The 24,119-nt window shown below is 49.1% G+C and overlaps 1 protein-coding gene across 1 annotated transcript in view; it reads right to left on the reverse strand.

The window, feature by feature from the left end:
• Positions 1 to 22,812, reverse strand: part of WNT5B (Wnt family member 5B) — a 68,716-nt gene extending 45,904 nt beyond the window's left edge. The window contains exon 1 of the mRNA XM_071422209.1: positions 22,484 to 22,812. Within this exon, the coding sequence (XP_071278310.1) occupies positions 22,484 to 22,489 (6 nt within the window). The 5' untranslated portion in view covers positions 22,490 to 22,812. The remainder of the gene's footprint in view (positions 1 to 22,483) is intronic.
• Between the last annotated feature and the right edge of the window lie 1,307 nt (positions 22,813 to 24,119).

Genomic DNA, 24,119 nt, shown 5'->3' on the forward strand with positions numbered 1-24,119 from the left:
GGCCCAAAATCAGGTGCTGCTCCTCTTCCACATTCCCACTTGCCTAACAGCAGGTGAGCCATAGCCAAAGGGAGCAGAGTGTTCCCTGCTTCCCAGCAGTAGCCTAAGGAAGCAGAAGTCCTGCTTTAATCCCTGCCTCCCTTCACTTCTAACCTATCCTGTGTGGGGAAGGCACAAACTAACCACAGCAGAAAGGGCTATTCTTCAATGCTCCCATGTCATGATAATTCCAGACTTGGAGCAAGAAACAAAACGTGAAGGAAGCAATGGCTGAAGACCTCTCAGCAGGTGGCATCAAGCAGCTGTTGGCTAAAACAGAGAAGCAGGCTGTGATCCCTGAGCTTTCCCAAGATGTTTCAAAACTAAGTGGCAGCTGCCACTGGGGCTTTTTGATCTTACTGTGCCTGTGTGTGCTGGGTGTGCTCTAAAAGCACCTGGGCAGGCTGAGGGGCAGGATGCTTGCCTTCTGGATGGTGGTCACACTCAAGCACTTTGGGGCAGGCATTTCAGTAAAAAACTCAGCACCCGAGGGGTGTTAAACCAGAAATAATTTTTAAAACCCTAGACAAGCACAGAGAAAAAGGCAAATGAGGTATTTATGGAATTATGATGCCTCCAGGAGCTAGGTGGGGCCTAAGCTGGGGATTTTGATTTTGCAATTTTCAATGCTGCCTAAATGTAATTTGGTTTTTCTTGGTTTTTTTTCTTTGGTTTTTCCCCTCTCTACCTCATTATCTCCACCCACATGGACACTGTTTTAGCAGGACTTAAAGACAGTAAGGTAAAAAGACAAATGGCCAATCCTGCTCAAAATTGCTCATTAAGGCTGATATGCTTTGAGATACTCTGAGTCTGCTCTCCAAGACAGCTTGTGAAATTCAGCATCCCAAGGTGAGGAATGCACAGTCACCAGAAAGGAGCAGCACAGGATGTGACCTGTGAGATTCACTAGTGGCACTGGAAGTGTAAGAGCAGCTCCAGCCCCAACTTCTCACCCAAATAAATGGAGCACCATGCACAGTGCCACAGAAGAGCCATCCTTTGCTACCTCCAAGGAAGCAGATCTTGCCCCAGCCTGCTGTTCTCAAGCACCACTGGTGAGCCTTGCTGTTGGAGCCCCAAGTCTTTCTGCTTATACAAATCTGCTGTCCACAGATAACCTTGAAAATCAGTATCACTGAAACACCATGGACTCCAGAGACCAGCATCCAAATTCTGCACAGAGGCAGGATCATACATACTTGGATCGTTTCCGAAATGGGTTTATCCTACCTGTACATAGCCTGCAGCCCCCTTACTCAACCACTTCAAGTTTACTTTAATAATTTTTCTCCCTATCCACCTCAAATATTTCATTTTTTCCCCAGATTAGGCCGTGTTTTTAATGCTCTCCAAAACTGGCAACAGAAAAAAAAGTTGAGGAGCTTTCTGTTTCAGATAGCCTCTTCCATCCTGGATGAACACTCCTTTCCCTGAGTCCTCACACTCCTTTCCCTGCAGATGCATCTCAGATGCTTCAGCCTTGTGAAGAGCCCAGTTTCCAAGCTGCATTGTACAAGTTGGTTTCTAGATGTATGATAAACACGTCAGGAAACTATTACTCTCCTCACAAGTATTTGCGTCCCTCAAGAGTTGAAATGAGAATCCTGACAATGTAAAGAGATTTATCTCATTGGGATGTTACAAAGATTTATGTTTCATTATTATAATATTGTCAAGGTACATATTATAATGAAGATACAACTTGTCACATGTTAATTTCTGTCCCATCCGTGCCACTTCCCTGAAGAACAAGCCCTGCAGACAGAAGGGTTTCAAAACATGTCTGCAGTTACTGCTCTGGAGCTGTGCTCTGTCAGAGGCTTGGTGTTGAAAGGACTGTCTATATGCTCAGCTGCATATTGTTACAAACATTTAAAGAAGCTGCTGTTTCCAGAAATGAAGGACAAGTTACTCTTATTATGAAAGCTGGGGAGCTTCCAGGGTCGCTGGTGTGCCAGCAGAGGATCCAGAGCCAGGACAGATAATCAAGACAGGAGAATCTACAAGTGCCTGAGGACCACCTATGCAACATCTGCATGTCTCATGCACCAGGTGCTGCTCCCTGGAGCACACAATTTGGGCGTGCACTCACCGTGCCACTCCTCCAGCTCCACCAGAACAGTGTCACTGTCACGCACTGCCCACAGCGACGTGCAGAGCGAGGAGCCAGCCCCAGCTCAGAGAAATCTGTCATTTACCAAGAATATGTTGTGTCAGTGCAAACCCAGCCCACAGCTGGGAATTGGCAGCACATGCTCGAGGTATCACACTCACAGCGCAGGAACAGAAAAACTGCCTTGCCCACAGCCACCCAAAAACTGCAGGCAGCTTAAGGCAAAGGCTTCAAAGGAGGCACACAGAGAAGCTGGGGTCAGGCCCCAAGAGAGGCAGATTCAGACTGCAGAAAAGAGGCTGCAGAGAGGAATTAATCCCAGCAGCAATGTCACTCTGCACACAGATGCACCTAACACAGCTCTGGCCACTCTGTCCACAGATCCTACACACTTCAAGGATGGGGGCACCTCACCTTTATGCATGAGCTGTTCTCAAAAGCTAAGGCTGAAATCCTGGCAATAGTTCCCCACTTCCTTAAAAAGTAAAAGAAAAAAACCTCACCCAACAAAGAAAAATAATCAAAAAAAACATCCCAAATCAAGAGTTTGCTGCAGCACAGAATGAAGAAGTGCTTACACTTCTTCAGGAGCAGATTATATTTCTTATATCAGGCTGAAGGTGGCCATGGAATAGGATTCAGCACATGGATGCATTTCTGGGGGATCTTTATTTTAATTAATATGCAGGGGGAAAACCTCTCTCAATACAAATCCTATGGAAAATATTGCTCCTGTAGACAGAAGAGAGACCAGTTCTGTTTGTGTACTCAGGCACTGCATATATGAAGATATTTTAGAGGCCTCTATACTTAGCCATTGTGGTTTCCATCTTTCCCAGGCCAGAGGTAGCTGTGTAAGCATATAGTCAGCACTAGCTAAACAAGTACTTTTGAAACTGTACTATTATTACCTAATTAGTTAAAGAAGGTTTCTTTTTTTTTTTTGAGGGGGGGAAGGAAGGGGAAAATTTAGACTTCAAGATAAAAGCATAAAAAAGCTCACCAAAAAAACCCCCAAAAACCCCAGCCTGAAACAAAACCCCATCACCCTTCTAGCCCTTAAGAGTGAGATGTGTTTTTTTCAGTATCTCTGCAGACAGACCACTTCAGGTCATGCTTTCACCTGACCTCAGCAGGATGGCAGCCCTGGGTTTTCAGGGTGCTCCAGGGACACCAGGGTGCTCCAGGAAGCCACAGGGGTGACTCAGGCAGTCAGCTCCTTCCTCTGAGTCAACACTGCCCCAGTACCACACCGAGGGAGCTGACCTGTTGTCTCTCAGAGGAAATAAATGGGTACCTGACCACACTGGTGGCTGGTAAAGCCAACACCAAGCTTGGCACAAACACTGGCATTTGGCTACGTGACTGCTCCCCGTGTGTGTAATTACATTTCTGCCTTCTGTCCTGGACTGCTTCAATGGCTGCTGTGTTTCACCCAGCCCTAAATGACATCTGAGGCACAGAGGAAACAGCTCCAGCACTGCCCAAAACTAAGAACCTGGAATTTTATTGCTGACCCCACCTTTAGTTGGCTGCCTGACCTAAGCAGGTCTCTCCTACCTTTTCCTCTCCCTTGCTTTCCCTACATGCAAAGGGGAGATCATTAAAAGAGTCTCTTCTGTAAAATGCACTGAAAGACACTGGTGGAAAACCCATGTAAGAGAGCACCATAAAGGTGAATTATGTGAGACAGCATTATTAATTAGGTATGCTGATTAAACATTCTGGGACTTTACTCAGTAGAAAAGGCATTAGGGAAAATAAGGAAGATTTGTAAAGAAAGAAATGAAGTCTTTGGATTTGATATAATCAAGACCTATGATCTTTCTTTAATCCAAGAGAGCCTTGGATTAAGGACCAGACAGCTATTTCCCCCTTTGATGTGAGGGAGTTCAGTGATGCCTACTCTACAGGAAATTCTCAAAAGGTGCTGAGCATTAGCAGGAGGTTTTTTTCCACAGGCAACTCTGCTGCCTATAATTACCTGAAGAAAAATTCATTCTCTCCTTCCCTAATCCCAGGGCTCTGATCACAGTCTACAGCACTGGGGACTCCATTTTGGAGCCATCTGACATTTACAACACACAGTCTGAAAAACACTGAGGAAAAACCCTGGATCTGAGATTTGGCACAAGCTTGCTGAAGGTTCACTGAAAGGTTCCCCAAAGGTTTGTTACTCTTCTCAGCACAAATGGGAGCAAGTTACAAGCACTGTGTCTTGCAGCTTGGGCAAGTAAAAAAAATGAGATCAAACTTGGAAGCTTTGACCAAGGTGCACTTGGAGAGTTTCAGTTCAGTTTAGGCATAAGCTCAGTTCCAAACTCACAGGCTGGAACAGAGCAGCCAAAGGATCTGCACTCACCTACATGGCAAAGGGCTCAGCACAGGTGACAGGGACTCACAGCAGCCCTGGCCACTACCAGCACAGACACAGCCATGGGAACACCATAGGTCAAATAGGGAGCCACTTCTGAAGCAAATCCCCCACCAATCCCACAACCCCTGCAAGTGGTTTGCAACTTTAAGCAGCCTTCAAGGTTGCAAATAGGATTCTCTCTGGAAGAAACTGCACAGCAGACCATGCTTGAGGAGGATACTCTGTGCATTCTCCATGTCCATGGGATCAGATAAAAACTAGTCCAAAATAACACTCCCCCACCCCACAGTGCTCTTGCATGGGTGCCAGGTTTTCAGCACCACCTGAGCCCCCTCCAGGTCTGCTCCTCCCAGCCCACTCTGCCACAGCCACCAAGAACTGGGACTCTGCTGCCCAAAAACTGGAATGCAGAGGTACAGCAGTATCCAGTCGTTTGGGATATCTGCTTTTGAGCACCATCTGCTGGATATTACAACTCTTAATCCCCTCCAGGCCAGAGATGCTGGGAGACCACCTGTGATCATCCAGCAAGATGCTGGGGTGTGGAAGCAGGGAGCCTGTCCCAGGCACCCCTGGGATGCCCTGGCATACAATGTGCCAGTGTACTGTGTGAGGGCACCACAGTGGACAAATCAGTGTCTGCTGAAAACAATCAGAGCCCAAAGAGACACACACCACCAAGAAAGGTCAAACCCAGCATCGGCCTTCCTTCCCCACACGACCGAACAGCTTACAACTCACTGAATCTGAATGAAACACTCTGCTAAAAAAAGATGCCTATGGGAACACCTAAAAGAAGACATTGTTCCCCAAGAGGATGGAGCTGCACAGGCTCTGATGATGTAACATTTCCTCCTGCAGCTCCAACCTGCAGAGGTCACCTGTCCACTACAACGCTGGAGCGGACGACTGGCAAAGAGCAACTGAGACAGGCGAGACAAGATGGGCAATTGGCACCTTGAATCTGCAGTCCGTGAGGAAAAAAAACCCCAGCAGCCTCATATCCTACATTTCAGCCTTCAGGTGATTAGGAAGTTGTGGCCACCTCTGATCCCAGTAATCATTCAATGCAGATATGTTCTGGAATGCAAGGCTTAGGCAGTGACTCCTCTAAGCTAGTGTTCACTGTCAGGTGTCTCCCAGGAAGACACTGGAGGTTTATAGGGCCAGGAGGAGCTTTTAAGTGGCTACAGCTGGAAGAGGAGAAGGAAGCCCCACACACCTTCTAAATGAGATAGAATAAAATTAATAAACTGTGTACAATATTTTTATCCATACATCTAATCCTTTCTGCATTCTACTATGTTCTCAGTCTCAATTATTTATGTGCTGTAACAAAAAAATAAGCTTCACGTGTGTCAGATGTTTAATTTAAATTTCCTTGGAAACCTTGTATTACATAAAAGTATACACAGGAATGCCTGGTTTACTTCTCTGTACTTCTATGTTTATATACTTCTGTCATGTTGCTTTTTATTATTCTTCACCCTAATGAAGGATGCATAGCCTCCTTCAGTCTTTCCACACCTCTAGGCATTTTCATCACCTTGTTCTGTTAAATATTTGTAGCACGGTGATCAGAAATGAACTCATGATATTTTATTTGTATTTTTAAGACTGGATTTCCAGAGAATCTCTTGTAGGGTCATCAGAAATGAACGCATGATATTTTATTTTTAAGAGCCAGAGGATTGCTTGCCTTTCCACCAAGGAGATCCCACACATCCCCAATGCCAGCAGGCTCCTCCTCAGCCAAAGCCAGGGGAGAAAGGGAGGAAGCAGGGCTTGTTTCACCCTTCCACACTGCAGAATTCACAACTCCTGGAGCAGTTCTGTGCTCCCAGCCCATGCCAGCCAGCCTCGGCCGTGGTAAGGCAGCAAAAAGGCATTAACCCTGCTCCCTGCTAGGAAACAAAGTCTTCCACTCATTCCCGGGAAAAGTTAAAGGTGCTCATTTCTGAGGGACTTGTGGGGTGGGCAGACACAGCGCAGCCCTCCCAAGATAGCTCAGAAATAACCCGGGAGGATCCCAGATGAAGGCTGGGTGTCTTCTTACATCTGTCTGGTTTCCGAGATGGAGTGTAAACAGTGGCACATTAGCTCGGATTAATTACAGGCTGCCGATGTTTTGCTTTCATGTAGCGAGCTCTGGGAACATAACACCACAGATAATTAAATAGCGCCTGCCATCAAAGGGCTCCAAACCACCCAGCAGAGCAGGCAGGCTGCTCGGGCAGGGCTGCTGGGGTGGCACACGGCAGCAGCTTTTAGCAGGACACAGGAACACAGCACGCTTGTTCAGGAAATGGGAGATTTCTACTGAAACTACAGAAGGAATTATCACGTGTTTTACATTAAATACTGTACAGTCAGACCTGGGCAGGATTAGCATCAGTGCCAGGACGATCCATTTACACACAAAGTTTTATGTCCCATGAGAAATATAACTTCTTCCATCATAAAACTCCTTTTTTTTTTTTTTTTTGCGCCCTGGAACAATAGCTCATTAATGACTGAATAATAATTAAAAAAAAAAAAAGTTATGCCACCCTTTGTTTTCTGCAGGGTGAGAAAAAGTAGAGAAAAACTCACGGGAGTGGAGTGAATTTTCTCTGTCACCACATCCCCTCCTTCCCCAGCTCCTTCCACACACACCACCACTGCCCATTGGTTATGTGGGATTTTGTGCCAGGCTCGCCAGGGTAGCAGTGTCAATATGGGATGGATGACCAAACCTTCCTTCTCTTGTGCCATATCCCATCTGGGTTACCACATCCCCACTAATTTCCTTTTCTGTCCCTGCTTTTTCCAGGCTCAAAGCTGCTTTTCTGTTCTTGCCCCATCCCCTTGAATCAATGCCCACCGAGGTCAGGGAAGACCATGGCCAGCTGGGATGGCTGAATTAATTGCTCCCCAAACCTGCAGCCCTGAACCCATCTGATATTCTCTTAAAGGCACCAAAATGAGGAGTCCACGTGGAGGCTGAAGGGACAGCAGGGGTTGCCAGGACAGAGCTTTATGCTCTCACTTGGAACGAGGGGCAGAACTAGTGGAGGGTGCAGGTTTTTCCTGCCCTCCACCTCACACTGCCTTGCAGAGAGGACTGGGAACCTGCAGTGCAGGTACCCAGCACCCCAAGATCAGCTGCCCTTTGCAGGCAGGATCTAAGGAAATTAACATACTGAAATACACACCACATCCCTTTAGTATTCCCAGAGTAACTCAGAAACTCCAGCTTGAGCATCAACAGCACTACTGAAGGGCAAAAAGCTAGCACTGTCCTCATGAGCCCAGCACTATCACTGCATTTCACACAGCCTGCCCTCTGTGCAGGGACAGTGACTGATTCAGCAAATTTCACCCTCCCCAGACTTCAGGCAAAGCCACAGATGCTCTCCAAAACCCACTTGGGCTGCAGCCTGCCCACTGACACGGGACAGCCAGAAAGCCTGGCCAGGAGCAGATCCACAGCAATGACAGCCACAGGGAAAAGGGCTTGAGGAGAAAGTAGGAGAGGAGCAAACTTCACACAGGAGCAACGCTGATTTTTGAATGGTTAATTGCATGTTTTTGTGGTTTAGTTAATAACCTGAAGTGAGACACACTGCCATGCTGCCTCCTCACCTAACAGAGGCATGTTTTTGACACAGCGTGCAGACTGCCATTGTCACATAATGGATGAATAAAAGCCATGAATATTAAAAGCCATGAATATTAAGTCTGAACCCACAGCATTTGAAACAGCAGCTGGAATACACTGTAAGGCACCAAGCAATAAAGTACAAGAAACTCAAGGAGATTGAAAGCTACCAAACTTCTACAATATCTGCCAGTATTGATCAATTACTTACCCCCTTCCTATGAACCATGGACAGCCAAAAAGCAGGACCAGACACAGAGCCCACAGATGAAGCTGGAGAGGAGCACTGCTCTGCTCTCTCAGGCTCCTGAGTAACAGAGAGGATAAACTACACCTGGGCTGGTTTAATGGCAATTGTAATCATTTGCACTCTCAGCTGCTCACAGCTATCAGTGCCCAGGTAAAGCCCACTAAGGAAAGGAGCCAATCAGGCTTAACACAAGTCACAGAGGCTGCGTTAACCCCATAAACCTCAGTTCCCAGCCCTCACCCTCACAACTGAACCCTCCACGTTAAATCTGGAAGCTTTTATTGCCATTAGCATGAAGTGCATGTCCCAGAGCCTTTGGATCTCACTTTAGACCAGGACCCCAGTGTGCCACGAGTTCTCTGCTGGCAAAGCTGGGTGGCTTTGGTCTGCAACACGTGGCTTGTGCTGCAGGAATATTCAGGGGCCCCAATGTGCTAGGCACTACACAGGCAGAAATTAATTCCCATAGTTACTGTCCTCCTAGATAAATGTAAAATCTTATACTGAAGAGTTTTCTCACCTCCTTTTTCAGCAAGACAATCATACAGCAGTACTGGCATTCCTCACACTTAGAGTGGCATAAGGGAGAAGACTGAAAAACATATTGAGCTGCCAGAGATGTGACAGCAGCATGTCAGACGTGCAGGCAGGTGACCCTGGAGAGCTCATGGAGAAAGAGTAGGGGTTTCCACCCACTCGTTTGCCAGACTGTGTCCCCCAGAGCCCCAGCAGATTTATGTCACCACTGCAGCTACAATGCCCTGCTGCTCTTATTTAGATGTGGCAGAGAAAACAGTGAGCTCAGGTGGGCTGTGTCCACCCCTTGGCACACCCCAGGAATATCCTCCTTTCTCCTGAAATCACTCCCACTGCACTAGCAGAAACAGCAGGGGAAGACAAGCCAAAAAGCAGAACTAGAAACTGCAAAACCCAAGCCCTCTTTAGTCACCAAGCTGCATCTGTTGCTCACACATTTTGTGGAAGGATACATGTCTGCTCCACCAGCAGTGAGAGCCCAAGGTCTCCAGCTGTCACTGTGCTGCCAGCACTGGGGTTCTGATATATTTAGAGTCCACAGCATCACACCAGCTCCTCTGCTCATTAAGCCATGATATTTGAGCTATGACTTTCATTGCTGCTTTCAAGGTAATCTATCTGAACAACCTCTCACACTGTAAATCTGGTTGCTGAGCAAGAAAAATATGGTTGCCCCAATGTGACAAAGTCACTGCAACGAGCTTGGCTTTTTTTTTAGAGAGCAGGTTTCATGTCTGTCTTGCAAGGACAAACTCCTGACCAAGACTAAAAATCTGGGTGAGACAAGTGACCAATGCATCTGACCCAAGGCTGAAAATAAAAGCTGGCTTCCCACCTTAGTTTCCAAGTAAACTCCACCAAGTGACGCAGCACCCCATACTGCATTTCACAGGCAGTACAGATATATTTAGCCCAGCATGCCCCTCCCAAGGCACAGCGTGGGGCACAACTGGCTGAGCAGAATCCAGGCAGGACACAGGGAAACAAACCAGGCAAACCATCCTCTCCTAGTCAGTAGCATGGCTCTTGTTCACTTGCTTTGTTTAACATAAACAAAGAAATAAAGCCCCAAAACAAGGAAACCTCGCAAGAGGAGTTTTATTTTCAGGTCAGGCAGCAAATCCAACAGTTGTAATTATGCCCTGGAAATTTAGCAGTTTAACTTATTTGTGTTGTTGGGTGTTCTTTGCATTTCCATCGGAGAGTCAGACAAAACCAGCTTCTACCCTTTCCCCAGAAGCTTGTGAGAGAAAATGGTGCAAACACCACACAAGCATCAGTCCATGTGAACATGGAATCTCCTTCATGGATGTGAAACAAGGAAAACCAGCCACCTGAACACTTGGGTGCCTGAAGGAGCACACTGCCTGCTTTTGGGATCTAGAAAAGTGCCCGAGGGAGAGGAATTTCAGTGGTTTATAGACAACTAACTTGCAAATGTCTTGGTGTATTTCAGAAGACACCTCCCCTGCAAGATGCTTCCAGGGGATCACCCCAGGGCTGTGGGAGGCTTAGAAAATAAATGTAGCTCTAGGAAGCTGAGTTTTTGCCCTCAGGGCCTGGGAAGTGACCTCCTCCTCAGCCTCCATCAAATCAGATAACAAACACCCAAATTATTGTGATTAGAATGACAGAAGGCAGTAGCTGCTCAGAAGCATCCACCAGGCAGGGTTTTGGCACCAGCTGGTTGTACAAGGTGATGAACCAGAGATGTTTCCAGCTAGAAAGCTACATGAGGGCTGTCTGCCTTCTCCAGAAGGGCTCTCTGCCACACAGGAACACGGGGCATCTTCCTGGCTTCCATGTGGGGCAATCTCCTGGCCTCAGCTGGAGAAATTAACACACTGAAGTCTTAGGCATAAAAGACTTCTCAAATCAGGAGGATGATCCATTGCATACTGGAAATGAATCAAGAAATCACAGCAGAACATAAAAGTTGTGTGAACAGGAGTATCCTGTCAAGACCCCTGGCTTGCAGCTTTGCCTAACAGGGCTGGCTTTAGTTCAAGTCTCTGGGAAACTCTCACTCCAAAGGATGAACCTTCAGCCCCAAGCTGGCCCAAGCAGAGTGCGATTCCTTAAGGAGCCCTCAGCGCAAAACACAAAACCACTTCTCTTATCATCTTCCTCATCCCCAAAAGGGAGGCAAGGTGGAGTCAGGGAAGATTTGTGGCCATGATAAGACTTTAATGTCTGAGTAACACTCCAAGCACAGAGACGTTTTGATTTCTCAGCCTTGCACTAGCTCACCCTCTCCTGTGACGATTTAAGGGGCCGAGTGGAGTGGCTGTCTCTAGACTTTCCCTCCTTCCCCCTAAAGTGTGCTCTCTTCAGGCCTTAGAGCCATGTCCTTCCCTCAGCCAAGAGAGGCCAAGCACAGCTTTTTGCTCATGTTATTGCTGCCCCAGACAGCCAGGAGAGGAGACTATTATTTAAAGATGTGCAGAGTGAGACTGGGATATGATTGTAGTTACTGACCTCTGGGCACCCTTCAGCAGAGACCACAACGTGCTGAGATGTGAATAACCCTCCTCCTGCAGGAGAGCTGAAGAAACCTCTTTTTCTTATCAGACTTTTTAAGAAGCAATAAAAGATTTTTCTCTAATTAGAGGCTGAAATATTGTTTTTCAAAACTCTTGCAAGTAATTCCTACCCTACGGGTTGTGCGTGTGTCACTGACCATGTCTATTACCCAAACACAGAGGAATGACAGGCATAGCTTCTTACCCTTGACTGGGTGAGTGCAATGCCTGGAACCAAATTTAGGATGCAAATATTTGAAGTTAAGATTCAAAATTCAGGTCTCTTCAGTAGTTCCTGCTTTAGCACGCTACCACTGTATCTATACTGAAAATCACTTGTTAAAGAACAAAGAGTATAGTAAGCTCTTCAAACACAATCAAACACCACTCTTCCTCTAAATACTGGCCAAAAAGGTTAAAATACTCACCTAGCTCATCACTGTTCCAGTGATGTAATGTTTGTAACAGTCCTGCCACACACAGGAGAGGCTTCTGTGAGAACCAGGCTTTTCTCCTGCAAGAACAAATCTCCCCCTCGTTTGGATTAATTGATTTCACACATAGTTGTTTATGTGTGTGGCCTCCCTTGATTTTCTGAGCTATCCTCACTCCAAACAAAACAGCTTAGGGATGTAGATGGAGACAACTGCATCTGGGAAGAGGGGAGATAACACCTCAAAGCCAGACAGAAAAGGACATTTCTTGCTTCAGAGGCTTTTCTCTGGATGACACTTTGAGGCAGCCTGACAAAAGCATGCTTGTGGGGAACACCATAAAACTGCTTCAGAGGCACACTGCACAGAGCCCGGCAGGAAAAACCTCCCCACAATGGTGGGAAGGGGCAGAAGGAACTTCTGAGGAGAAAGATATATGGCAAGCTGTGAGACTGCAAACAATAGATGAACCAGAAGCTGTCTTAAATTTTAAGACATCCTGATTTCATATAACAGCTTGTAGCTAGACTGGGAGAGCACCAGGATCCTCATTTGTGCATGGAACATGCAGCAGGCAGCTGTGCAGAGCGCTACCAAATGCTGGTTCAGAAGGAAAATTTATCTCTGGAAAGAAATCTGGGTATTAATTTGAAAGCACAACACAGAGCAAGAAAGATTTAACTGCCCTCAGCCTCTCCAGCCATGTGGATACACCACAGGTTCAATCTGCACTGAATTACAAGTCATCACTGACAAAGTACTGAAGTAGCCAGCCAGCAAAACCAGTGGAAATACACTTTTGTGGAGAGAGAATACAATCTCAGCTCCCCAAGAAGGGCTGGGATTTCAGCATTTGCCTGCATCCCAAATAGGGATGAAAGGTCAAAACATTACACTGTTTCATAGTATGAACAATTCCAAATGCTCTTGATTTGAAAATGCAGGGGTGGGAAGGAAGATATTATTGATAGAAACAAAACATTCAAAATGTTTTAGCAGAATTTTCTCTGTCTACCAGCACTGTACAAATGTATGGGACCTGGAATCCTGTCTTCCATTTTCATCCCTACTGTGCAAAAAAAAAAAACTAAAACCAAAAAGATGTGGACAGGCTGGAGAGGGTCCAGAGAAGGGCCACAAAGATGGCAAAAGGAGTGGGAAGGCTGCCAGTGAGGAGAGGCTGAGAGAAGAGGGCCTTGAGAAAAGAAGGCTTAGGGGAGATCTTATCACCATCTTCCAGTATTTAAACAGTGGCTACAAAGAAAATGGAGACTCCCTTCTTACAAGGAGCCACATGGAAAAGATACAGGGTAATGGGTGACTCCTGGGGACATTCCAACTGGACAGAAATGGAAAATTTCACACAATGGAAACAATCAGCCTTTGGAATAATCTCCCTCGGGAAATGGTGGACTCCCCAACATTGGACACTTTCAGGATTCGCTGGACACTGTGCTGGGCCGTCTTGTTCAGACTGTGCTTTTGCCAAGAAGGGCTGGATCAGATGATCCTTTATGTCCCTTCCAACCTGTTATTCTGTGATTCTGTGAAAATGAAATGTTGATCCAAAAGGAGATATTTTGGGTGTTGACGTGAAATTTAAACTCTTGTTCTGGATATCAACATAAAATGACATTTAAATGTCAATTGGAAACAGAAATCATTAGGTTTTGAAACATCACTACAGAAAAGCATGTTTTTCTTCTGGAAATTTCAATTTAGATCAAACCACGTTTTCTTCTGGGAGCTTTCTTTCATTTTACCAGGCTCTGTGTTTGTTTGTTGTGCTGCTTGAGGATTGGACATTGGCTCCAGGCATATGGATGTCTGCACTGAGGTTATCCACACTGGGGACACACTGGAGATTCCTTACAGAAGTCCAGGAACACACTGGCACCCAGACTTTCTCAGGAACCTGAATTATTACAGAGTAATTCGCTGTTTTAATTTAGGGAAACGGTCCAAGGTGTCAGATGAGTAAAAAACAGAAACTGACTTTGCACACAAAGGAGGAGTGGGGTCTGCAGATACTTCTGGATGCCCTCCAAAGCATCTCCTCTCCATCAGCACACAAGATTACACATCTCTCTCCAAAGGTTGGCTTTGCAAAACCTTGGAGAGGAAAAGGCAAGTGGGCCTCTGGAAGCACTAAACTACCTCTAAAAACTCATTACTTCTTTAATATTATTCCTATACAGAAAGAAACCCTACAAACAAAACCTAACTCCAACCTCAGTAATCCACAAGATTTCTGTGCAGACACCTTTAGGCAGATGAGCAACTATGAGCACCTTCTGCCCTGTGCAGGAACCACCATCCAAAGGCTGCTGTGGAAGCAGGGACAAGGACAGAAAGCAGCATTTCCCTAACACCTGCTGCTTCACACCCATGGGACAAGGGCACAGCACAATTTACAGGGACTAGTCACAGATGCAAAGCCTCAGATTGCCACTCATCAGGACGGTCTGGCAGATCCAGCCAGCACAATGCTGAGGTATGCCAAGAGAAAGCCTTGCCAAGGCAGGAGTGACAGGACCAGGAGATGAATTTGATGTGATGATGCTGGTGTTAAAAGCCAAAGGCTTCTGTACATGTGGACAGAGCAGCTGAAGGGAAAAGTAAAATGTATTTAGGTGGAGTCACAACTGTTGACTGAGCAAACCAGCAGCATTTGCCTGAAACCAAATGGAGAACAGATTATGTTCAAGCAGCTCTGGAGCTTCTAACATCAGACCAGCACCTGCAAGCTGATGGACTTTCTGGATGTCACTCTACAATTTGGGAATGGGTGTTGAGTTTAGGAAGCTATGACCACCCCATGGCAGCCTCTGACACCTGTCCCAAGGTGTCAATGAGCCACAATTTCCACAGGACTGAAGCCTTTCCCTGGCTGTGGACAAAGGTTTTCAGCTTTGTGAAGATCACCACCTGTTTTATCAGCTGGGAAGTGAGAGGATAGTATTTCTTGCTGCCTCAGGGAGGTGCAGGAATTGGAAGAGGTAACCAGCAAAGTTTTCCATGCCTGCTCTGAGGCATCCTGTGATGGCCAGCTTCCATCTGCCCAGCTGGGGATGGACTGCAGGAAGCACCAGGTTTGCCAACTCAGACCTCACCCAGGTTCACCAAAAGCAACAGCAAACTGACAGAACTTTCTCTCTAATGTATTTAAAACACATTTCCTACTTCAGCCTTGTCCATAAGCTAAAGTAAGGCTTAGGTAGCACAGACTAACTGTGTCTAAACTTAACTGCTATTCCTATTGCTTCTAGCTTGGTTTTATGCTTGACTTGAAAGCATTACCTGGTCTCTCTAAGCAGGGCCTGGTCCAGACTTTCAAGGTTACCCCACTAAAAGTTTTTTAGTTCAAGAAATGGGGAAAAAAAATAAATATACACACTCCTGCCAACACCCCAGTGTCAGCTGTGCTGACAAAGATGCCTCCATGGTCACAGCTGTGCCCACAGAAAATGCTGTGGCTCCCCTTCTTTCACAGGCTGTGGCACAGACACAGTCTAACACAAGCAGCCAAACTCAGACAGTAAATTGTTCCTGGTGTGTGAGTCTGACCTAATTGGCACCATTTTCCTGGAAGATGAAGAAGTTTTACGTGTCTTGTAGATAAAAGTTTGGGTTGTTACCTGCAATGGGGTTTTATGCCACTGGGGTGCAGCTGTTGTTGTGCAGAAGTACAGAGCTTACATCTTCTCAGCATGCTGTGGAGGAGAGCTCTTGAGCCTTCCAGCAGGCTCCTTGGAAAACAGCAGAAATGCTGAAAGAGCCTGTGAAGCTTCAGTAAAAACTGAACAAAGCCAGTGCTGCACTTACCAAGCTTTCCCAGCTGAAAAACCTCCTTGCCATTCATAAAAAAATTATTACAAGTTCATTTTGAACATTGGCAAAACTCCCAAACAGCTAGTTAAGAATAGGTGGAAATGGGGAATAGTTAAAAAAAACAGAAGAGAAATCAGGACAGGTAATTGGTCATAATTCACAGGAGCACTCATTCCACTCTACCTGCACCCCAGGCTGTGAAATCTCCACAGGTGGAATAACAGCTGCAGCCACCCACAAGGCTGCAGATGTTGCTGTGAAACCTGGTTTGTGCACACCACACATGGGAGCAGGAGCTGACATTTTGGTCTAAAACCAGAAACTTCCACTGCATTGTAAAGAATAATGGGTCTAGCCCATACATATCTGCATCATCTCAGTGTAAGACTGTAAAGCTTCGGTTAGTTTTCAGAGATGCAAAACTGGGCAAAATTGACAGTGACAGGAAAATTGACAGGACACTACAAACCTTCCCAGATGTGACACAGAAATTGTAATGGCAAAATATTTACTAAACAAAACCCTGACATGCTGCCAGGACCAGTATTTACAGTAATTATTAACAAATCTGAGCCACAGAATATAATAAAGGAACCTGCAGAATTGCTCGAGCTGTAAAAACAGAGGAGGGGAAAAAAAGGAACTTAATTTGCCTTTGTACAGTATCAATTTTTTATGATTGGAGACAATTTCGAAGTACTCAGGAACACCTCAGGGAGTAATGAACCTGACAGTCACAAAATTATTTTTTCTGAAAAATGTTCCATTAATGAAGACATGCTTGGGCTCATATGTCTCTCTCGACACTCTGTGATACATAACAAAGCTCAGAAAGGTTTTCCAGCTAGGCAAAGGGAGATTCTCATTTAATTTGCTTTACAGCTCCAACTTGTCCATAACAGAGGTGCTACAATGCTTCAGGACTCAGTTAAACAATGGCGGCAAACCAGCCAAAAAGCTAAATACAGAAGAACTGGAAAAGGAAGACAAATTTAGAGAGACCACTGAAATATTAGTATTCCTGTGACTTTTGTTAACCCTCTGTCCTTTATGATGGACAAAAACAAATTCAAAACACATGTTCCACCCAGTCACTTCAGGCTCCCTTACCTCCAACCCAGATGGGAGAGCTTACAGAAAATGTATTTTCCCTCAAATCCTTCAATGTGTGCTCACAAATCTCTCTCTCTATACAAAGACAAAACGTTGCTCTGCTTTTCCTCCCCTAAGACAAAAACTATCAAACCCTTTGAGCCTTTCCCACGAGCTGCTACTTAAAACCATAAATTAATCAAAACCAAGAGCTCTTTACCCATCCCTGCACGCAACAGTGCCATGAGCTCTCTGGCCACACACCCATTCCCAGGAAAATTCACTCATTTGAGTGGTACATTCTGCATTAATTCATCTCATTCTGTTTTGCTCCAGAGGCTGAGATGAAGCTTTGCAAAATGAACTAGTCACTTTGAATAATCAAGGCCAGACTACTCAAGAATGCCCGAGTATCTGAAATAGCTGAACCTCAGGGAAAAACGGGACCTTTGACAGCATTTAGAGCTGGATACCCCAAATCACCAGTCCTGACAGCCCTGGCCTGCATTACCTTTGCTCTGAATATGTGAGTATTAAACCCCAGGCCACCGGGTTAGCTCAAAGAGGGGCAGAGGAGGCCAGGACTCAAACCACCTCTCTCATGTGGCAGACCACAGCATTAGCTGCAGGCATGCCTGGAAAGAGAGAGCAGTCAGGGGTCTCTTGCAGGGTTATGCAGGACACAAATGGTTTGATCCTGATGGTTTTATTTAGATGGAGAAGGCTGCCAGGTTGGGCTGTATTTACTGTCCCAAACTCTAAAATCCTAAAGAAAGTGAATTCTATCCAGCCTGACAGATACAGAAGCACTCCCTTTCCTCTGCTTGTCCCTCTCTCTAGCTCCTGTGAAGATGAGGGGTTCATCACTCACTTCTCAAACAAACTAAAAGCCAGCTTGGGGAAGCCCAGCTCTGAACAAAGTGCAATAAGGAAGACGCCTCTGCAGGGAAGCACCTACTGCTTCCCCAGTGCTGGATCCCTATGGGAGCAGAAAGAGGCACTGTCCCTTCAGAGCTGGCCAGGGAGCAACTCAGCATGCCTGGTCTCTCTGGGAGCAACCACAGCCAGGGAGGAAAACTGTGGGCTACAGTGGGACAAGGGGAGATTTCCTGAAGCCCGCTGCAGAATAAACACTCAGAGATGAGAGGACAAGGGACCCTCCAGTCCTGAGGGCTGTGCAACCAGATTTAAAAATAAAACGTAGGAGAGGGAGAACTGGCTTGCCCAGGACCTTGAAAGAGCCAGCATCCACTGAGAAGAGGGAGCAAGCAGCAAACCACGAGCCCGAGGCAGCCAGGAAACGCGGCAGCAGCAGCCAGACCCACAGCCCAGCCACAAGAGAACAGGTCGGCTTAGGAGGGATGGAGCTGGCTGGGGAGTTAAATTTAGACAGGTAAACATTCCGAGGGGAAGAGATGGGGTTCACACAAGCCTCATGTTTGCCACTGCCAGCCCCTGGGGACAGCCCTTCAAAGAACTGCTCGGGGGCTCAGGCACCTCGGAGTGCGGCTGTCGGGGCCAGTGGGTTGGGAGCACACAACTCTGTGGGGCATCTTTACCCCAGCATTTGCTCCAAGCATCCTCCTGCCTGGCAGCATCCCCAGCAAGCAGGAAAGCTGTTGAGAGAAGCATGGAGGACACTGCAGCCCAAGGAAAGGTGCAAATCCTGAGTACACAGGGTACAAAGGGACCTTGCAAAGGAAACGTACCAGGGAAAACCCAACCAGCAATATAGCTGTGGCCATTTTGTGTCAGAGCCTTTTTGAGCTCCCTTTCAGAGGGAAAAAAAGAGCAAAAAAGCCAAAACCTGGGAGTTAGTCCTGCAAACTAAGCCAGCCTCTAGAGCTCGAGTTATCCAGACTGTGTGAAGTGGAGGAGACACACAGCACTCCCTGCTCTACTCTGCCCTGCCCTGCCTGCAGCCCTGAGGCAAGATGTGAGAGCTCCCAGCCTGTTTCACAGCTCCAAGGAGAAGGGAAGGATCCCCACAGGCATCCCAGCCTGTTTCACAGCTCCAGGGAGAAGGGAAGGATCCCCACAGGCACACACACCACAGCCACTGCAGTGGGCTGCCGGCAGCAGGGCAGTTCCAAGGCAGGGAGAGCATCTCCACCCTGGGGAGCTGCTGTGCCAGGAGTGAGCATCTGGCCCAGGGACCCCCAGCTCCACCTCTCACAGGGCAGGGCAAGGCCTGCCTGAGCTCTGTCAAGTCCTAAGGCAAAGCCTGCAAGGGGGTGGTGGATCACAGGCTCTGGTCTCACCCGTAATTCTGCCCATATGGTCCCAGCCAGTTGTCTCTTGAGCCCAAGAACTTGCACTTTGGTAGAATGTCCCTTCCAAAGAGACACCCCCCTCTCTACTGGGAGATTTTAAGAGGTGGAGAAGCAAATGCTGCTTTGGTTTGTTCTGAAGGTTGATCACCCTGCTGTTAAAAACACTGCCTGGTTCTAACAGAGCCTCAATGCCCAACCACATGCCTTAAGTCCTCTTGAATTAGAAAGCTCTCCAAGCACCAGCTCCTTTCAGAGCTGCTGAAAGCAGTCAGGTATCCCACCATGCTACATCTTCATGTTCTTTCTCAAATGCTACACAGGTCCTCATTCCTTAAATCTCCCATTAGAAAAGGATTTTTTTGGTCCAGGAAAAATTCCCCTGAGCCCCCTCTGCGCTGCCTTCAGTTTTAATAAAGTCTGTGTGCCTTCTCCCAGGAAGTGAAGATCTCTTTCTATGCAAAAGTGGGATCAAATCACAGACTGCCCTGCATGCCTTGGCTGTCCATGTTCTGATTTTACAAGTACTGTGTTTAAAAGTCTCTCTGAAATGCTCAGTGTGTGTGTGTGTGTGTGTGCATGTGTGTCCAATTTATTTGGAAATGATGAAATGGTTTTCACTCGAACTTTGATCAGCTGCTAGAAAAAAAAAAAGATCTTATGAATAGAAACAATTTATATTCATTTAAATGAGCAATCATGCAGTTTTCAGAAAAGAGCTATTTCCCTGTGTGCCTTGAAACCCAAACCCAACAACTTCAGGACAAAAGACTCGAGATGTGAAGCAGTCCAGAAACAAAGGGGCCTACTGGGCTAGAGAAAGGGACAAATAGCTTAAAGGTAACTTTAAATTTCACAGTATTTGATCTCTTCCTAAAAGAACAAGCTCCTGGAGACTTTGCTATACAAGAATGTTCATTTTTCTTTAAAACACAGGCTCTCCGACTTTCTAGACCCAGCTCTCTCCAAATTTCAATTTTTTTTCAACTGATGTAATGAACTCTGGCAGATTGGGAGGGAAAGGGCTGAGAAAGAAGACTTCTCAGGGCTGGGAGCCTGCAGCCACAACTTCAGTTTCAGCTCTCCTAAACTGAGATCAGTCACATGTGGAAGGGCATTTTCAATGTCCATGCACCAGAGACAAGGGAAAGGACACGGGGGCTGCTGACAGCTCCTGAGAGGAGAGGGGTGCCAACACTGCAGGAGCCTGGGAGGGACTCCTTTCCAAAGGGAAGGGATCTGCTGCAGACACTCCTGGGCACAGAAATGAATGAGACACGGAGCCTGTGAGCAGAGGAAACCCAAGGCTGGAATGGGGCCAGCTCACTTCCCCAGCTCTGCCTCCTGACCCGCACTGGCAGCTCATCCTCATGCTGCTCTCCTCACAGACTCAGCTATTTTCTTTAAAGAAGGATAAAACCCCAAGTAGTTGGGCTAGCTTCTCTGCACACGTGGCAACTCATCCCATGCCCTGCATGTTTGGGGTGAAAAACATTCCACCTGAATTCTTGCAGAGCCCAAACTTTCCCTTGGCTAAACCCAGGTGCCCATGCAGAGGACACTGGTTTAAGAGGAGTCTGTCTCTCTCCTGCCAACCTTGAGAAAGCCCATCTCTTTCTCCTTTGGGAAGAAGAACGTGGTTCTTCTTCCTAGCTTGGTTCTCCATGTGCAACTGCACCTGACAGAAGACAGGCACCTGCAGGTGAAAGTGCCACCATCAGAAAAAGTGGTCCCTTCAACTCACGTGTTGATGCCCAGCAGCAAATGTGGGAAGGAAGGCCCATGACAGGCTCACACCTGAGCTCTGGTGCGGTGAGGGGAAGGTTTGGGACACTCTGCAGATGTGCATGCACCAGGCAGGCTCCAAACGGACAGACGGACAAAGATGAGTGTAGAGACAGACCTTGTGTGTGCCCGATGCTCTGTGGGCACAAAATCTCTCAAAAAGGGCACCAAGAAAGAGCCCCCAAGACCTAGGCAGATAAACAAGAATTGATGCACACAGTCCTCAGGTGCAGGTGAGTGGAGCAGAGCAGACTGCAGTGGAATTGTGCAGGTGCACCCAAGGAACACCACGCACAGGCACCCAAGGTTTTGGCTATGAAGAAATTGAAGTAAGAGCTTAAGTGCCAGTATATGTGTAAGAAAAAGCTCTGTCACAAAAAACCCCAACCCCAAAGGTGAACAGGTGAGTATGAGGGTGCAGGCAGCAGGGCAAGAGTGATGATGATGATGATGATGATGCACTGTAGGACAGGCAGGAATGCATTAAGAGATAGGTGAAAGTTGGATAGAGACACTTACAGGGACATTCACCTAATGGCAGAGGAAAATGATCAAAAACATGGGGCAATAAAGTGCATCAGAGCACACAAAAATATGTTTGGGGAAGTTGTTTTACCCACACCACTAAGGGAAGTATTACACCACAATTCCCAGAAGAAAAACCGAGTTTCACAAAAGAGCACGTCTGTCACAGACACAACTGGGATGCTCATGCCCTGGTCCTGTGAAACCGGGCACATTTTCACTTCTCCTTTGTGCTTCCGAGAGCACAAGGGCCCTTTTCCACGCCACATGCCATGGCTTGTGCTGGCACATGCAGCCACACCACGAAACACGGGTGAGAAGGACCCTGTGAGCGCTCACAGGAAAGCCGCTGTGCTCATACCCAGGGAAAGAATCCTCCTCTGACAGTAAAACAGTAAAATCCCTGTGCTCACACTACGGTCCACCTCACTGGAGTAACATCTGTTTTGTGAACTCATGTCTGTCATGCCTGAGGAACATCTGTTTCACCAGCACAGCGTCTGCCACCCCGGAGGAGCATCCCTCGCGTCCCTGCACCATCCCTCACACCGGGGCTGGCCCCTCACACCGGGGGCTGGCCCCTCACACCCCGGCAGCGCCTCTCACGACACCGCGGGTCTCTCCCACCGCACTAACGCCACCAAGGCCACCCCGCAATCGGCCCCAGCCCCGCGCTCCGCTGGCCCCTCCGCTGGCCCGGGGGCTGCTGCCCGGCGGCGGCTCGGCCCCGACGGCCCCAGCCCGCGCTAGGGGCCGGCAGCCGCGGGGGCTCCGCTCTGGGCCGCCCGATCCCCGCAGGCCCCGCTCCGCCCCGGGCCGGGGGCGCCTCCCGGGGTCGGCGGCAAAGCGCGGACGCGTCTCCCGGGCTGGGAGAAGCGGCAGAACCCCCGGTACCGCCCGCGTCGCCTCCCGCCCCTTCGGGGGCCGCGCAGGGAGGCGTCCGGCCCCGCGACGAGCCGAGCCCGGGGGTCTGCGGCGCCCGGCGCGGCCGAACCCCTCCCGGCCCCCGGCCTCCTCCTCCCGCCGCCGCCGCCCTCCTGCCGCCGGGCCGGGGCCGCCTCCTACCTGCATCTCCCGGGCGCCGCCGGCGGCAGCGGCAGGTGAGCGGGCGCCCGCGGCGGGCACGGGGCTCCGCGTCCCGCTCGGCGGCGTCGCGGCGGCCGGAGACCGCGAGGGGACGCACCTGCCCCGGGGGCCGCCGCCCCGTCGCCGCGCCGGGCCGAGCCCCCCGCCGGCTGCGTGAGGGGAGCGGGGGGACGCTGCCGGCGCTGCCCTCCCCGTGCCCGCGGCGGCGCTGGGCTCCGGCAGCGGCGGCACCGAGCGCGACTCCCGGCCGAAGTTGGCGGCAGTGGCGAGTGCCGGGCCCGGGAGGTGCCGGCGGATCCCGGGGGCTCCGGCCGCCTCCGCCCCGCCTCCCCCCGCCCCGCACCGCCCCCCGCGCCCTGCGCCCGCCCCGCCGCGGGCACCGCCGCCGCCGCCGCCGCCGCCGCCGGGATGGGGCTCGCTGGGGGGGCCCGGGCGGCTTCCCCGGCCGGGGCGGGCGGGGGCTGAGTGCGGGGCCGCTGCCGTCGAGGGGGCCGTGCTGGGGAGCGAGGGAGCAGCGGGGACGGAACGCGGCGGTGCCGTGCGCTGGAGGCCACCGGGCTGGCTCCTTCCCCCGGCCCCCGCAGGGACACTCGGGTGTCGCTCGCTCCCAGCGCATCCCCGCCGTGCTCCTTCCCTGGCTGCCCGGCCCCGCTGCGGAGAGCTCCGTGCCCGCCGCTTGTCGCTGTGGCGGTCACGGGCGCTCCGCTCATGGGGCTCCTGGCCCGGGACACAAACGTGCTGGGAGCCAAAACCCCTCCGGTGCGGGCAGCAGGTTCCTGGCCCCCGGCAGCGGAGGGCTTCTGACCTGGTGACCCACTGCTTCATCCCAGCAGGGATTTTTGGCATCTGTCTCCCAGTGCGGGTGGGCGCCTGGGTTGCAATGAAGGTGCGAATGAGGCAGAGCCCGGCTCGGGGATGCTGTTGAAATAGACTGGCAAAGTTTGGCAGAGGAGACAGAGCATGAAGCTCTGGATGGGGCTGGCACTCAACAGGCACATCCATCCCTTGCGTGCAACACCAGGAATCACACTGGGGGCTGTCCCCCACCCTCCTTCCCATAAAACTTCACAGATTCGCAGCCAGATCCCGTTCTCACTTTTCCTGGCAGAAGCAGGAGTAGCTGCAGAGGCATTAGCAGGATCACTGTAAATTTATGTTGGTGTAGCTGCGAGCGGTGCCTGCCCCCGGGGCTGCTGGGCAGCTCCGTGCACGGAGACAGGATTTGCATGCCTGGTCTCCGAGCTTGGTGGCAGCTGTGCAGCAGCCAGAAGCTACACTTGTTGTGTCCAGGTCCCCATCTCTGGGCCCCACATCGTCAGGCATCCAAAGTCCCCACACAGCAGGAGCTGCAGAGCCTCATACGCAGTGCAAAGAGTACCTTGCTGCTCCTACACGTACACAGACTCACACATGTAAGGATCCAATTGGAATTACATCAGGGAGGCATTTGGCCCCCTGGAATTCCTCAAATTTGTACTGGCTTGGGACAAAATGCAGCTTGAGTCACACACTGACACAAGCATCTTGTTTCAGACAGCTCTGAGCATCCATTTGGGTTCAGGGTGGAAATACACGAGCATTTTTAGAGGAGCAGGTAAGTGTCTGAGTACAGGCT

The sequence above is a fragment of the Agelaius tricolor genome, unplaced genomic scaffold (genome assembly GCF_023055355.1).
Source record: "Agelaius tricolor isolate 1412-34295 unplaced genomic scaffold, bAgeTri1.0.p SCAF_3, whole genome shotgun sequence".
Taxonomy (NCBI): domain Eukaryota; kingdom Metazoa; phylum Chordata; class Aves; order Passeriformes; family Icteridae; genus Agelaius; species Agelaius tricolor.